Consider the following 16,736-nt stretch of genomic DNA (forward strand, 5'->3'; position numbering starts at 1 on the left):
TCAGTTTCATTAGATATTAGTTAAGTAATAACACAAAAACCACGAGGACTGTTCCAGTCATTGTAATCAACCTTTGATTGCCGATGTATTCTTTTTTTTCTTCTCTCTGGTGTTGTTTCATAATCCACCTACAGAAGCAAAGATCACTGCCCTTCCACTCCCGCAAGATGTTTCCTTCTTTTCTTTTTCTTGTCTCTTTCTTCCCTTTGGCAGAACAGTTAGTCATAACTCTGTTGTTCTGATTAGATTGTTGGAAGCACATGAACTGTATGACCCGTGATTTCAGCAGGCATTTTTTTTATGCGTTTAGGAGTTAATTTCATTTGGCAGATGATTGTCAGGTTGGTGACTCTCACCTTTTCTGTGTTTATAGGCAGCAAACTATCTGCACGAAGAAGCTGCCAGATACCCCCGTAAAATCCATTACCATAATCCTCCTGACCTGGCCATGGAAGCCCTGGAGGTATGCTATCTGTGACATGTGGCTCCCAATAGTTTCTAGTTGTGTTACATCAGTGCTGTGTTATGTAAGATTACTGCCTGGAAACATTCACATTTTAAAGACATTCTCTGCATATATTAAACTTCTTCTAGCTGCATTTCCGTTTGAGTGCCACCATCCTGAAACTACTAGAGGCTGATGAGCCAGATCTGGAACACGAGCTCTTGTTTAACTTACTGGTTGAAGCAGCTACAGGACCATTTGCGAGGGGAGAAGAGAAAAGTATGCCAAGCATGCCAAGGGCCCATGAGAAGTAAGTTATAAAAAATACAACACAAGAAGTGTGATATAAGAGTCAAATTTAAAAAAATCATGCAGAAGGACTTATTCTTGTTTTTGATTTATTTCAGGGAGAAACCGCCCTCTATGATGGATGAAGACTTTAACTGTCCCTCAGTCTGTATAGGGAATGTCCTTAACTCATCCATTCCATCAGTTGTCACCCCAGGTCTGACATCACCTCCTTATGTGGCCACGCCGTTTGACCACGATTACGCCAAACGCAAAACACTCCGAAGGCAACAGTGGCAGCAGCAGCGGCATGAGGAGCGGCAGGCTGATGGTACAGTCCCAGTCCTAGACACTGTCTCAGGGGTCGGGCTCTTTGGAGCTCTTTCTGCGCTGGGACAGGACGCCCACTGGGGAGTGTTCCGATTGCTAATCACCATGCTTAATTGCTTTGGTTTCAGTTACAATGATTCCTGTGCACTGGGTGATTGGGATGTGGTGAAATGGGCAATATGGCTACTGATTATTTGACTAATTTGCAGCAGCAGTGTGGAAAGAGACAGATTTCAAGGTTGGGTATGACAGAGCATTAAGGCCTGTGGGTTTGCATATATCTGTGTGTAGGTGTATTGGTGGCATATCCTTCTCTTGTGGCTCTTTATTGCTGGCACCATGTTCTTTCCTAACTATCACTTTGCCCCTCCTAATATGTAATAGTTGTTGTTGTGTTGCAACTTCCTCAGGCTTTTAACATCCAGCATTTGTTCTGTTGCTGATATAGGGGTTGCATACATGAGCTGCTGTTTATCACACCAAGAAAAGCTGAAAATTCTCAGTGATCTGGATTTTTATTAAGACTTGTGACTGGTACTTGTTCAAAGTCTGCTGCTAAGCATAACCAGTTAGTTTACTTTAACCTGGTAGATTCTTGAATTTAAAGTCCTATAAATATTTATGCATGCCTTGCACAGCTCAGAAGTGAAAGGTTAGATTGATTAAGTTGGATGATGTATTTGAGGGTTTTTTATCTGTAATTAAGTGCATTTAGTATTAAATAAATAAATGGAAGTTCAGTATTTATACACACACATTTTTAGACGGCAGAGGTCAGATTAGTTCGGCCTGCAGGTAGAAAAACTTGATGGTGTTTGGATTTTATTATGCAAATAAAAATCTAGTTTAACATGTTCAGAACGCTCGATGTGCTCGACATGTCAGCGCTGATAAACAGAATTGTTTTTGTGAAATGTGATTTTTCTCATGAAGCTGGAAATGAAAGTAGAAAATTTTAATTCTTAAAAAAAAAAATTTGATAGTTCTATGTAGTAATGTGCTAATAGCACAATATTGCTTTCAGCAATGTAAATATACTACCGCGTGTACAGTTAACATTATAAGAGACCTTACTGACTCACGCGAACTAACCATCTGTTATGTTCTTGCGGTGTGTACTGTAAGCCTAACTGCCTTTCTTTTAAATTAAGGGACAACACTTTAAGTATTGCAAGATGGGCTGTTTTTTTTTGTTTGTTTGTTTGTTTGTTTTTTTATTCCAGTGGTTGTTGCATACTTACACAATGACTGTGCAGCAGAGCTGATTTCAATTTCCTGAACTGTAAAGGCCGAGTGCTGTTTGGACCAAAGAGTCTTGGACATTGTTTCCATGTGACAAGAACTGTGACATCTGTCCACCCACCCCATGTATCATGTTGAGCTTGAATGTGCAAATAACGCAGCCATATTGCCCATGTTGCCAGTTTTGTCACCCTTTCCAGATTCCTTCCTACCTACCTACCTACCTGCCTGCTACCTCTTTGCCTGCTTGCTTTTACCACCTGCTTTGCCATTTATATGCATGTAGTTCTAATGGGGTGAATGCCTTCACAACTGGACAAAGTCCGTCCTTTTATCACAATCCACTAAATTGTCTGGTGTATCATATGGTCACATTTTTATGTGGGCTCAGTGTGGGGGGTAATTTTGCAGAAAGTCAAACTTCTGGGAGAGATTTCAAAACCTTGCGTGAGTCATGTTTGCTATTTACCACTAATTGGATCTAATTTCTAATTATGGCCAATTAGTGTGAAAATGTCAAGTCAGAAAGAATGTGGCTGCCCTGTTATTGGCACTCAAAACTGAGACTGAAGCCAGAAAATGCCCCACTATGCACATTGCTGCTTGCAGGTGTCCAATTTCTCTGTCTTGAGTCCTGCTTAAAGTGCATCAGCGTGGTAAAACCGCAGGACCAGATTCAGACATGCATTTATGAAATCTTTATGTTCATTATTGACTCTTCGACACTTTTCGAAGAATTCTTCCTGGACTACTCCCATGATTTGATTTGATTTTTAAAATTCTAATAGTAAAATGGGAGAAAATTTATTCTTGGTTTTATTCATATTGCAGATTCTGGACTTAGTTTGTAACCTGCAGATTTTCTTATAGAAAGAAATGTGTGTCTGAATCAGGTTCTACACTTTTAAGGGGAGTGGCATTAAATTTGCATTCAGTTGTCTAGAAGCATAAATGACTGATTTTTCTCTTTCTTTTTTTAATAATCTTTTCTATAAATTAAGAGGTGCAATATTTGCTTGATTATATCTTAAAACCAGCTCCCCGTATCTTCAACAGCCTCACCAGAGTTTGACCATGATTACTGCCTGCCCAGGTCTTCAATATGGCTGGCTTCCCTGAATGGTACTGCTCTTCAAACCCACCAAACCTTTTAAGAGGCTATATTTTGAATCTAGAGTGAAGTGCTTTCTTGTAGGAAGCACTGAATGCACAGCTGTCAGTTTACACAAATTTTACAGTACCATAGTAACTTGGCTGTTGACTCATGACTGAATCTTTTGAAAAGTCCTTTGTGTGCATTATTCTCTGAAATAGCTAAAGCTTGTTGCCCTCTTGATTCTTATTTACAGTTCTCAGCCCAGGATTATTTTTTCCTGAGACTGCAGAACGTAATTAGGAGGAACTGTAGCATTTAAAAACCAAAACAAAAAACTGTTTTACTTACAAAAACAGACCATCTCTCTTTGTGCGATGCACTAATAAGAATTTCTGGCTCATGAGTTGTTGTTTTTTTTCTCCTAAATATGTATATACCCCCCCTCCTCCCCACATTACAACAGGAAATGTTTGTCACATTACCACCAATTCCAAAAAGGCATCCACAGCATGCTGTTACATATAATGAATTATTATGAAAGTTTTCACTGTACAGTATTTTCACTTGATCTTTATGAAAGATCACTTCACCAGAATTACCTTTTTGTACACAAAAACTCACAAATATGAATAATTCTCCATTTTTATCCCAAATACTGAAGTTATCTGTCTGCGGCCATGCAACTGGCAGCATAACCCTTGTTTTCTTTTCTTTTTTTCCTTTCCTCCCCCCTCTTTGTTTGTTTTGCCAGAACGCAGTCAGGACAGTGAGGTTGTCTTGCTTTCTGACTCCAACTCCACTCAGGATGCCTTCACAGACCCTGCTAGCTCACAAGACAGCAGCCACAAACTCGCCTCCGGGAAAGCAAGCTCATCGTCATCAGAGAGTACAACCCCGGTAAAGGATGGCCAGCCAGCATCTGAGGACACAGGTAATCAGAGATTAAATGAGCCTTTTATTGCTTCAGGCACATGTTGGCCCGTTCCTCCGTAAAGTAGCATTTTGAAGATTTTTATTCAATTAAATGAATGTAGTTAAGGTTCCCAAATGAGGGAACACAAACTTAGTGTTTGATATGAAATAAATTTTATTTGAAAGTTGTTTTCTCTTGCCGTTGTTTAAATAGATCATAACATCACTTAAAAATGACATCTTCCTTCTCTCACTTCGAGCCAACAGCCTGTGGACTTTCAGTGAGAAAGAGTTGAATTTGCTATAAAATTCAGCCAGAATCCAAAGGAAGCAACACTTATGCCCTGAACATTGCAGAGTTCCCAAAAGGCTCTGCTCTTCCACTTCACTCATTTCACCTCAGATAAAGCAGGAAGTGAAGGGGTGGGACTTTTTAGGTCAAAGCCTATTGGTTATCTGCTTTTGACATTGCAAGAGGGGGAAATTCTTTCTAGCTTGTGAAGGTTTTAGGTTATGTAGGTGTTTCTGGGTAGAAAGAATTTTGATATTTTCCCCTTCAAGTTCATAAACATGTCAGAAACTACAACATGGATACTTAACTGCTGGATTTTTTTAATTTCCGTAATCTCAGCTTAGAGGTAAACAAATGCAAACAAACGGCAGGACTGTGAATGTCTTTGAACACTGAAAGCTTGTTGTTTTGAGACTCATAATAAAGAAAAATGCTAATAATTGGCCAGTTTATTTATTAAAACAATCAAAGTTTAGTTTCCTGCCCAAAGAATTGTGTAACCCAAGCATTAAAACCACATTTGTTTCTATCAACATTGACCTAACCAAATGCCCCACAACTGAAATCTTTGAGACTTTTGCGCTAAATTCAGGGTCTAAAGTTTTGATTTTGTGCTGTATCTTAGCCTCACGTGGTGAGCACACTGGCATCCAGACAGAAGAGAAAGTAATCCAGGAAGAAGTCGAAGCAGTGGTGGTGGTTGTGTCTGAGGGTTCAGCTCCCAAAGTCTCTTCGGACCCCTGTCCTAACCTGATGCCTGTGCCAGCCACACCTCCAAAGCCAGCATCTTCTCAGCAGGCCACCCCCCAGACCCCGGCCAGCGAGGGTAAGAAGAAGCCCGAGCCCCCCGCTGAGGTGATAGAAGTGCCCAAAGCCCTGCCTCCAGATCATCCTGATCAGAAACGAATGCTGGTGGAGATGTGTGTCCGGGCTCTGTTTCTCTGTCTGGGGCGCTTCCCTCAGCACTACAAGAGTCTCTACCGCCTGGCCTTCTTCTATGCAAACAGCAAGACCCATCAGGTCAGTCCAGCCCTGTTAACTGATGGCCAAGCCACATGCCTGTTCCAACAGTTTTGACAGATACTGTCATGTGATTTCAATCGTGAGCCCTTCCGTTCCTTCTCTAGGGAGATATTCTTTTCTTCTGCTCATTCTGATCCTATAATCTAGTCTCATCTGTCAAAAATAATATTATTCCAGTCTAATTTGGCTGTTAATTTCTTGATCTTTAACAGTTATTTACAACTTGAGGTTAACCTTGTGCTATTTACATTCATAAAAGGGTTAGGGTCCTTTTGACTGTTCAGTATTATTCTACTACCTCTTCAAGAATGTGCCTGATTTGGTCTTGTAACAGAGAACTGCGCCTTAGTTGTCTTTATATCTTTGGCGGTCTTCCAGGTTCTACTAAGACATCTCATGTCACTGATAGGCTTGTTTTGTTTTTTTCATTTGGATGGCTGCCTTCACCTGAATAGACACCATGTTTTAACATGTTCTTGTGAAAATCAGTGAATGCAACTTCAGCATTTCAAGCCAACACCATGAAATGTCAATAAAACATACCAGGTTTGAAAGTGAAGCTGCTTTGTCCAGTAAGCCTGTGGGAAAACGTGGGACTCAGGAAAAGATGTCACAGACAACACAGCTGTAATTAAAGATGACACTAAAATGAAATGAAAATGAAAAAATGAGGTTCCTCTCCAATTACTTATGTATTTATCTGTATTTCTATAGTAATTACTCCAGAGCTTTCCATTTCTTTGTTTTTCTTTGGTTTTCTTGTGGGACTGTGAGCTCTGCAGTGATACATGAGCTGCTGAAACAGCTTGTGTTGGCTATGAGGCTTTGTGGGCAGAGGTGTGTGTGGGTGGTGCGCAGTGCTCTCTCAGCCAGTTTGGCACAAGGAGACTGCAATGAGCTTTACTTGAGATGGCAACCTTCTGTTACCACTTTAGTTTTTGTTTTCTTAAATAAATACAGTCTTTCCCCAAACTGAATAAAGGTAAATTGGGTGTGGTAAAGTGTTAGGTGTTTTCTATATCCTCATTTGACCTCGGTAGTCTAAACAAGCACTGAAATCAAGTTCAGTAAAGGAAATTTCCATTAGACTCAGTTTAGTGTACAATAACTTTTGATTGAGGCTTACCTAGTTAGTATTAGGCTCAAGGAAACCGTTGGTAAGGTTTCCTTGAGGTTTAACATGGAGGAAAGCAAATGTACCCCGGCACTGAGTGGATGACAGTCACTTGATGCTGTTGCCACAGGTTGCTTAGACACCTCCACAACGTGACACACTGAGTATTAAAAGCCTCTGTTCCATTTACATTGGCTGGTCATTTTTATTCTCACATTTCAAACTTGGAAAGAGGGGAAGCCTGTTAATTTTATGCTATGGGCAGTGGGATTGTGACAGGTAGCATGAAGTGGTGGTGGTTTCCAATCTTGTTTTCAACAGGGCACTGGTTAGGCACTGCTTAGTTTGTGAGTCATCTCGATATGAAAAGATGTTTACATTGCAAATGTTTTTCATGCGTTATTCATATATGTATGTGTGTGTGTGCGTGTGCGTGTGCGTGTGTGTGTGTGTGTGTGTGTGTGTGTGTGTATATATATATTTTAAAAAAACAGATAAATGTTGTACATTCGAATGTATGTTGTTGCTTTTTTCCCGACACAGAACCTACAGTGGGCTAGAGATGTGTTGCTAGGAAGCAGTGTCCCATGGCAACAGCTGAAGCACATGCCAGCACAAGGACTTTTCTGTGAAAGAAACAAGACAAACCTGTTCAATGTAAGTCAGAGTTCACTAAACACACACACACACACACACACACACACACACACACACACACACACACACACACACACTTCCTCCTTTAATATGTCATTAAGCCACTACATGTTTAATGTGTTTTTGAACAGCCATTTCATCACTCGATATATTGCCAACCATCAAGCATTTGCACCAAAGACTTTTTTATTTTATTTTAAAGTTAAAATATTTTACGTGAGTCATGGCTATCAAGGCCAATATTGCATAAATAATGGGGCCGGGTTATGACTGTACAAGCATGCCGAAATTAATTTAGTGAATATTCCACATCGTATTCTAATAAATATAACCTAAAATTTTGAACAACCCACAAAATTTACAGTCATTATCTTTTACAATATTTACAAATGAAAAGGAAAAACTTGAGTGCTATAAACACATCAGAGAAATACGAAACAGACTTCTCCAAGATGCTTTTCAGACTGTAGCACCTGTGTGTAGCTGTAGATTATATACAAACAATGGCCATATCTACCACTAATACTCCATTTTGAACACTTGGCATTTAGTTGTTGTCTTTTGCTGAATGTGAGCATGTTTTATAAGAGGGTTATTATTATGCCATTAAAACAAGCAGCAGCCTCTGGAACTGAAAACACAGAAGTGCAAAAAACTGCAGTTCTTGTTGTGGCCACGTAAGACTTGCTCCAAAAACGAGTCAAGAATCATGTCACATAAGAGATCCCAAATTACTTGCATGCATACCCAGGTGGTTGTTGTCTCATCTGTATAAAGTTTAGCCTCAGCATAAGAACGTAAGAACATTTATTGACATTAAGTGTTCAGATCATTTGGGACTCGGTGATCTGTGCAGCTTGCTGTGAATAATTGGCATTCCATAGTTAGGTTTACACACACGAATCAATTGGATTCACAAAAATCAGCCCTATATATGGATCACTAAAGACAAGCACTACTATAATCTGAGTCACACAGTGGGCCATCACTGCATTATCTGCCTTTCAGAATTATGAGACCTCTGTTGAGTACCAGAGGAGGAGATTACTGTCAGAATCTGTCATCTGTTCTGCATGTCAGTCTGTTTACCTCTTTTCACTTGAAGCACATACTATGCCTTCTCAGCATGTGCAGAAAAAAGGTTACTTTTTTATTTGCTCTTTGTGTGATTTGTCAAAGCGTAAAGACTCTCACTAACATGCCAGATAATACAAACAGAATGTTACATCATGTCAGCACCTTGTATCATTCAGTTGTCAGGCACGTTTTAGCAGTGAACCTTATTTTGGACATAATTGGTTGTGTGGGCTGTAGAGTCAAATGTCGGCTACAGAATGTTAACTGACTGGAAACGATGAGGGCCAGGTCTGAGCTAGAGGAAAGCTTTGCTGCTCTTTGGCTCCCACTGGGTTGTTTCAGAGCCCCTTCTGTAGGCAAACCTGCCACCCTAGCATACCAACTGTTGGAGCTTTACTGTTCACTTTGAACCAAGCACTCTGTATCTGCCATAAGACAATCTAAACCTTTCTAAATATGAATGAGAAATGCCTGTTTTCCCCTAGTCTTTAAGTTTAGGCGCACACAGATTTGCTGGCTTGAAGTGGATTTGAACCGTTCAGGAAAACTATACCTTTAGGTGAGTAATTTTCAGCAGACAGTCAACAGCTGCATTTGAGACAAACTAATCACTTAGTGTGACTTTTTCTTAAATATTCTCTGTGTGTTCAACTCATGTCTTCATCTGCAGCAGGTCTGATGTGCTAGTGTGATTACATCAAACATGTGGCATGATGCGTGGCGCCTCTTGATGTCAAAGAGACTTGACTCTCAGCTGAGTACACACCTCATTGAGCCTGTTGGTGAATACTAAGTTCCCTAATGTAGGTCATGATGCCCTACTTTTCCCTCTCGCATTGGCAGGGTTACATTAACTGCACAAAGTAACCTACATACTGCTGTAAAGAAATGATCCAGATGAAGTTATGCTGCATAATTTATCAGTGTGGTTGTCAGCACAAGTGAACCAGTATAAGGTGGGATGTGATTATGACATTAAAGTAATTGTGATAGAAAGAAAAGAAGAAGCAAAACACATTAATAAAGCACATCCATCTGCAGAAAGAAGCATACATAAGAAGCATAAATGTCTGTCTAGACAGATTCTCTTTTATTTATTCATTTATTTTTAACAGAGCACTTCTCTCAGGCTGCAGCTTTACTTGTGGTTCCTAGGATATTGAAAAGTAGAATGGGAGGCAGAGCATTGAGCTTTCAGGCCCCTCTTCAGCTCCCAGTTTGGATTTGGGAGATGAACACCCTACTTTTAAGATGAGGCTTAAAGCTTTCCATTTGTTAAAGCTTACAGTTAGAGCTGGATCAGGTGACCCTGAATCCTCCCTTAGTTATTCTGCAATAGACCTAGACTGATGGGGGATTCCCATGATGCACTAACTCACCTCTGTGTTTATACACCACTCTGCATTTAATCATTAATTATTCATCTCTGGCTCTTTTACTCTTCTCCTCAGCAGAACCAGGCTCAGGGAGTGGAGGTTTCTTCCTGTTAAAAGGAAGTTTTTCCTTCCCACTGTCGCCAAGTGCTTGCTCAGAGAATGTCGTTTGATTGTTGGGGTTTTCTCTGTATTACTGTAGAGTCTTTACTTTACAATATAAAAAGCCTTGGGACGACTGGTGTTGCTGGCGCTGTATAAATTAAATTAAACTAATTTTTAAAATGTTTGGCTTTTCAGATGCAGGGAATAGATGTAAAATGCAGTTTGGTTTTAAGGGAGCAACACGTACACTTTGTTTTGACTAAGTCCCATGTCAGTTTTATTGGGTTTGAAAATATTATTAGCCCAAACGCATTGCTCGGAAGCTTCATTCAAACAAGGAGTATAACATACTATATGTTTTTGTTGAATAATGATTAAACTTGGTAGCAGATACCAATATATAATTTAGCTTTACATTATTGATGTGTGTATTGTCACACTTCATACAAAGCAGAAATGTTTCCTCTTTAGTCTGCAATTTGTTATTTATGACCCAAGTGATGTCACATGTTTATAATCCAGTGAGCATGTTATAAACTCAGACTCGGCTGCCACCAAAGACTCATTAGTAACAGGATTCAGTATATCGTATTTCAGCCCTTTAAACTATACAGATAATGTGATGTAACATCAACATCACATACTGATTTTTCTGAATTTCCAAATCACCCTGTTTGGTTTCAGTGTCGTCATTACAGGCATGTAGTGGGATTATTGTAGCCATTATTTCCACAGTGGTTTACAGAGTGAGAAAACTGAGTTGTAATGATATTTCTTGTAATGCTGTTGTAACAGCAGGCGGCTTTAGCTACAAGACTACTGTTGAGTAGTCGTGAGGAGTCCCTGAGTATTCACTCAGGCACATTTACCACCTCCTTCCTTCCCCCGCCACACACACGCACTCATCTTACTTGAATATTCTTCCACCCACTCACGTAGCTCCAGAGAAAATGGGCGTGCTTGTTGCTATATTTCAGACAGACGTAACTCCGCTTCTGTCATGTTTTGAAATGATACCCTTTTTTGTGCGTGTGTGTCGGGTGAGCATTCACGTTTAATTCAACCACTTGAATCTAACTTTGTTTATGGGTGAGCTTCGCTGTCTTGTTATATTATAGGGTAACACAGTTGAGTCAGTTGACGTATGACTCAAACATTTGTGTGTTCAGCTGTGCAGCGTGCTGTAGGTGGAGCCTCACTTAGGAGAACCTTGTTGTGTTTTTTTTTTTCTGCCTCTCTTAGAGGAGGCGTGTTGGCCCAATGAATTCATTTTGTACAAGTTGATATTTGGATTTGCATGTTGGAGGGTTAACTCTGGCTGCAAGTCTGTTTTTCATTGCCTTCTCCTGCTCTGTAATTGAGTGAGCTCGATATTTTTCAGCACTTCTTTTTACACTCACAACAGGAAGCGGGAAAAACAAGGTGTGTTTCCTTAGTATGTTTTTGGTGGCCAGCTGGAGAGAGACGACCAGAGTTAAAGGAGAGGAAAACAAGAAGGTGAGGGCTGCTGTTGCTGTGCTGCTGGCTGACTGAGGAAATATGTGTACACAACACAGTCTGTTCAGGCAGCACCGTTCTTCACACTGTTTTGTGTGGCTGATTGCGGGGGGAGGGCTTTACTTACACAAACCTTGAGGGACTTTTTTTTTCTGCTAGTTTTGCCTTTCCTTTCTCACTATTGGTTTGTCATCCTCTTGATGCATCACACTACACAGATGAGGTAGCACTGAATTCATTTTTCAGCCAGTTTATGTTCTTTTGTTCTTTTCCTGTTGCTCTGTCTTCAGGCTGATCACGCTCTACCCCTCCCCCTGGCTCTTTTTCACTCTACTCAACTCCTCACTCTATTGCTCTGCTTCCTCATTACTCTCTCTCTCTCTCTGGCACTCCCCTGTTTGTGTGTATTGTGTGGGTGTGCACTAATGGGCGGGAGTTTCTCCACCAGCCTCCAATTGGCTGGCGTAGACCTACGAGGATTGGATGTATGCTGTGTAGAGTGAGAGAGAGAGTGAGTGAGAGAAGGGGAGGGGGGGGTGGAGAACTCCAGCAGGCTGGGGTCAGGGGGAAAGCGGAGATGGAGTGCGTGGGTGTTTTTGTTTTGAGATGGCAGGGTTTGAAATCAGGAGAAGAACGAGTCAGCTCTACTGTCAGTGGCGTACTGAGCTTATAGACTCCGGCACAGTCTCTCCTCTTGCCATTCTTTCTCTTTTCCTGTTCTGCCATGTGCAGCTGTGCTTCCCTCTTCTCCTCTTCTGCAGCTCTTGCTGCCCTAGCACCCAAATGCAGCCCACCCCTGGCTCTGAGAGCGTGAGCCTCTTTCAGGGTGGAGGCACTGCTGGTGCTGCCACCACCAACAGGAAACTGTCCAAAAGAATACTAACACAGGCGTCGTGGAGTAGCTTTCTTTGGTGATGGTGAGTTGCCTCCTCTCGTTCCTTCTGACTTTTTTTTTTCTTTTCAAAATCAAGCGCAAATTTGTGTTTATAGTAGCTGTACCTTGGAGTAGAGCTGTTTTTAAATCTGTGATGTTTCTGTTAGATTGCACAGAACTGTAAAGGACACTCCTGGAGTCTTTTATTCTTTAGATTCTTCAGATTTCTGCATGTCAGGACTAATGCAGAGAAGAATTTAGGAAGATATAAAATTACACCAACAACCTGCCAAATGCTCATGGCTTTAGCAGGAGACCAGCCATCTTGGATCCCCCCCACCCCTCGAAATCGTACAATCTAAAGTTGTAGTTGGTTATAGTGAAACTGTAGTTGATGTAACATGGGATAGCGTTGCTTTAAGACACAGCAACGCTTAATTTGTGCAACTTTCCTGCCTTTTTACTTTCTTTTTTCATGCCTTTCCTTGTCCATGGCATGTTTACACATGAGAAGATGAAGTAGATAAGACAGCCAGTTTTTTTTAATTTGGCTTGCAAACAAAGAATTCCCCAGTTCAGTATAACTGTAAAGTCCAATAGCTGTTTTTTTGCCTTTTTTCTGCTTTTCCCTTTTAACCAGCTTATTATTTAATTGGAAAAACACATCTAAAGTATGAGTTTGTCTGCTGTGCGTCTTACCCCTTGCCTGATTCTTACGTGATCTACTGGCCACGTCTGGGCTTAAGCTCCAGATATCAAGCAGTGTTCATATTTTCTGCAGCAAAAAGGGGGAAAAAAGATGCTTAAAATTATTGCAGTTAAAGTCTTACAAATCTGCTTTAGATGCTGTGCTGCTTCATAATCTGTGTAAACCCATGGCTCTGCTTCCCTAAACAGATTTGCTGAGGTTGGATGCTACTGTAAAGAACAACTCTTCTCCATGAAATGTTGGAGGCTTATTGAAAGGTTAAAAACCTTCCCAAGCCTGGCCTGATTGCGTCGCATGACATCATAAATAAATCTTCTTGTCTTTGTGCAGACATTTGAGCAATGTTCGTGGGATTTCTTTCCTGACCTCTGTTTTTTTGGGGTTTTTTTTAATTATCATCACAAAAGTTGCTTAAAAAACAGTACAAAAAGATTCCTATGTACAACAAAAATACTAACAGAAATTAGGAATGCTTAAAAACAACATGTATCAGGTTTTCTGGGATTCATTTGCATTTCATTTAATTTTCTAGGTTAAAAGGCTCTAGGTGCATCTTCAAGCATGGATTTTGTTTTGATAGGTTTATCTCTCCTGCTTTGTTCCTCTCCGGTGGATTTGAAAATGTCATCTGACAATCTGGAGCGGTCTGTTAGGAGGAGCGCCATGCTCCCCATGCCTCCAGCAGCTGATAGAGCCATCTCATTTGTTTTTGTTCCATCCTGATATGGTCATCTTTATTTGTCTCTCTCACTCTCTCTCACACACACACACACACACACACACACACACACACACACACACACACACACACACACAGAGTCTGTAACTGTACTATGTGCCATGTGCTTTGCGACTGAAGCCTGTGTGCTGCCTAGGCCACCATCTGCACTCGCATCAGTAGCTTCAGAGTGCAGATCCTCTCCTCAGTTTACCTGCTGAGTGGACATGTGCTCACTGAAAAGGTGGAGTGCTCCATTTAAAAAAACAAAAAAGAAGGGGGGGGAAGAGGACGTTGTTTGTTGGCAGCTAGTCTGTTGGTCTGTTTCATTGCTTGGACAGAACTGAGCACTAATGAGACTGCCCATCATGTGCACCCAGAGAGAAAGCCCCCCTCTCTCTTAATATCTCCTACATGGCAAGCTAGACCGCTAGATCTCTCCTGCAGCCTTTCCATCCCCTCATTAGGGCTTTCTTCTTTGAAAGCCATGTGTTTCAGTCACATTAATTTTTCTTGCTTTCCCCACTACCTTCTTTCCTTTCAGCTTTTCCACATGTCCCCGTTAATTGTTTCCGTTGTGTCATGCCCTCCACATGCCTCTGAGAACTTAGAATAGCAGCAGAGAGCATTTATAAAAACACAAACTTTCAGAATTTTACAAATTGGACTTTTGGAATATTGAGCGGTAACTTTTGTTTGAGCTGCTGGAGATCATTTGGCTTCACTGGGAAGTTTGAAATACTCTTGGGTAACTGCACTGTCTCTTTTGACTGTTCCTACTCCAACTGCTAGCAACAATGATGAGTAAAATAGTCAAACCTAACTGTGCATTTTCCTTTGTTTTCTCCTTGTCTTGTCCAGGGCATCTGGCGTATTCCAGTAGATGAGATTGATCGCCCGGGTAGTTTTGCATCTCATATGAACCGATCCATTGTCCTCTTGCTGGAGGTGCTGTCTCAGCTCAAGGATCACGATACTCTGCTGAAAGTCTCTTTTATGCTGCAGAGAACCCCTGACCAGGGAAAGTAAGCACCACGTTCTGTGTGATGATGTTAATTCTGTCATATGTCTTTTATTCGTTCCATGACATCTCTATTCCTTCTTTCTGAAGGAAGTATTTACGGGATGTTGATCGCCAGGTTTTGGCCAAGAGAGCATTTTTCCTAACTGTAAAAGTCCTGGAGGACAATCTGAACAGTCTCACTGGGGTAAGACTACTACAGCCCACTGTGCACATGCACGGCCGAGAGCCACTCAGTGTTTTACACATCTGGCATGCACCCACTTCATGTTTTGACAGGTTCTGTTCTTTTTCAGGTGTCTGAGCAGCTTCAGAAAGCGCCTGCGCCCTCCATGGGGGAGATGACCACAACAGACACATCCAACAAGCCCAGTTCAGATGACAGCAAACACACCGTGCCTAAGAAGCCTGGACTCACAGAGGGCGCCTGTGCTACTGATCCAGGTCCAAGAGAAGCCTCCCAGGCGCAACTCACCCCATCACCACTACCGTCAATAGATAAAGGGAGTAAGGTTCAGGAGGGCTACCCTGGGAAGGCAGAGACTCCTGGGAATGAGGGGCATAAAGCAGGGCCTGCAGAACCCATGGACCTGGACATCTGCCACTGGAGGAAACCCTCTAATGCCACAGATTCTCAGGGCACCCAAACACAGGCTGAGACCTCAGTGAGTGGCACTGAGCCTCAGCAGAAAGTCACTGACATCAGCCGGACACCAGAACTTTCCCTGGAGGAGCTAAGTATCAGTTCCAGACAGCAGCAGCTTCAAGCCTCAGCACCCAAAATCACCGTGGCAGCGAGTGGGACTGATCAGGGGTTACTACGAAAGCCAAACAGGAAGAGGAAACTTCTAGAGGATGTAGAGTCTGGAAAAACCCTCCTGCTTGATGCCTACAGAGTGTGGCAACAAGGCCAGAAAGTCATGACCTACGACCTGGGGCGCATTGAAAAGATAATGTCAGAGACTTATATGCTCATAAAACAGGTAAACCTCTTGCAGATGTGCCACACCACATGTCTTCACTGTGCACATATAGGTAACATTATTGTTGCAATAACCGCACTGCATTTTTTTTAAATGATATTTTGCAAAGTCATACATTCTTAATGAGAATCCTCCTAAAATAATTTGGACTCGGGAAACCCCTTTTCTAACTGAATTAGTAACAGTACTCCTATTGACAATCAGGGACTTTCCCACTTTGAGTTTTCGAGCTCTGCAGCAAATACAGCTCAAGGTGCGGTTGTTTTTACTCTGAGTAACCCAAATTCAACCTCGGTGTGTCCCGTCCTTTTGCTGTTATTTCTAAAATAGATTGCTGACTCTAAATGTAGTTTGGTATTTTTAAATAGGAATAGCCATATTTTCTCTCTTTCGCTTGTCTCTCTCTCTCTCATGATATATATATCCACCTCTAAAGCATGCAAAAACCACTTTGGCTCAGTCACTGCTGATTTAAAGATACAGTGAAATTTATCACTACATTTCACTTTATGAATTCCTGTGATTGGCCTCTTAACTTTTCACATTGATATATATTGATATCAGGTTCTGCACTGAAAAGCAAATTGTTTTCTCATGTCAGCCCCGGCTAGTTTTTGCCATCAAAGTATAATTGATAATGAAAGATTGTTTTTACACTGCCAGCACAACTGATGCAAAGTGTGCCGTGACAAAGTGCATACACAGAAATGGAAACTTTGTAGGATATTTCTAGAAACAGAAAGCTTCTTTTAATGAATTATGTTAAGATAGTTAAAATAGAATAGCCATGTGGTTTCCATTGGAAAAATATAAACTTTGAAAATACAGCAAGAATGAGATAAAAAATTGAATGGAGTGGTTTACTGTCTGCATCGTTTGCTTGGTTTTTCTGGGCGCTTAGCTTTGCAGCAAGATCCTTTTTCCTGTGCTTTTTAAGAAACAGCTTAGAGAATAATTTTCTCAGAGCCGTACCTAAAAGC

The 16,736-nt window shown here is 41.2% G+C and overlaps 1 protein-coding gene across 5 annotated transcripts in view; it reads left to right on the plus strand.

The window, feature by feature from the left end:
* cabin1 (calcineurin binding protein 1) overlaps positions 1-16,736 on the plus strand; it is a 37,531-nt gene that overhangs the window by 10,865 nt on the left and 9,930 nt on the right. For 2 of the 5 annotated variants that reach the window (XM_086313599.1, XM_086313595.1), the window contains 10 exons: positions 374-463; positions 595-755; positions 853-1,064; positions 3,362-3,427; positions 4,153-4,332; positions 5,231-5,625; positions 7,286-7,399; positions 14,614-14,777; positions 14,864-14,960; positions 15,070-15,756. In XM_086313599.1, the coding sequence (XP_086169725.1) occupies positions 374-463; positions 595-755; positions 853-1,064; positions 3,362-3,427; positions 4,153-4,332; positions 5,231-5,625; positions 7,286-7,399; positions 14,614-14,777; positions 14,864-14,960; positions 15,070-15,756 (2,166 nt within the window). The remainder of the gene's footprint in view (positions 1-373; positions 464-594; positions 756-852; positions 1,065-3,361; positions 3,428-4,152; positions 4,333-5,230; positions 5,626-7,285; positions 7,400-14,613; positions 14,778-14,863; positions 14,961-15,069; positions 15,757-16,736) is intronic. The other 3 variants (XM_086313597.1, XM_086313596.1, XM_086313598.1) reach the window with 3 other exon arrangements.

This window comes from Aulonocara sp. 'chitande type north' Nkhata Bay, linkage group LG12 (assembly GCF_057382095.1).
Source record: "Aulonocara sp. 'chitande type north' Nkhata Bay isolate Kocher_YH1m ecotype deep benthic linkage group LG12, A_spYH_male_GT1.1, whole genome shotgun sequence".
Lineage (NCBI taxonomy): Eukaryota > Metazoa > Chordata > Actinopteri > Cichliformes > Cichlidae > Aulonocara > Aulonocara sp. 'chitande type north' Nkhata Bay.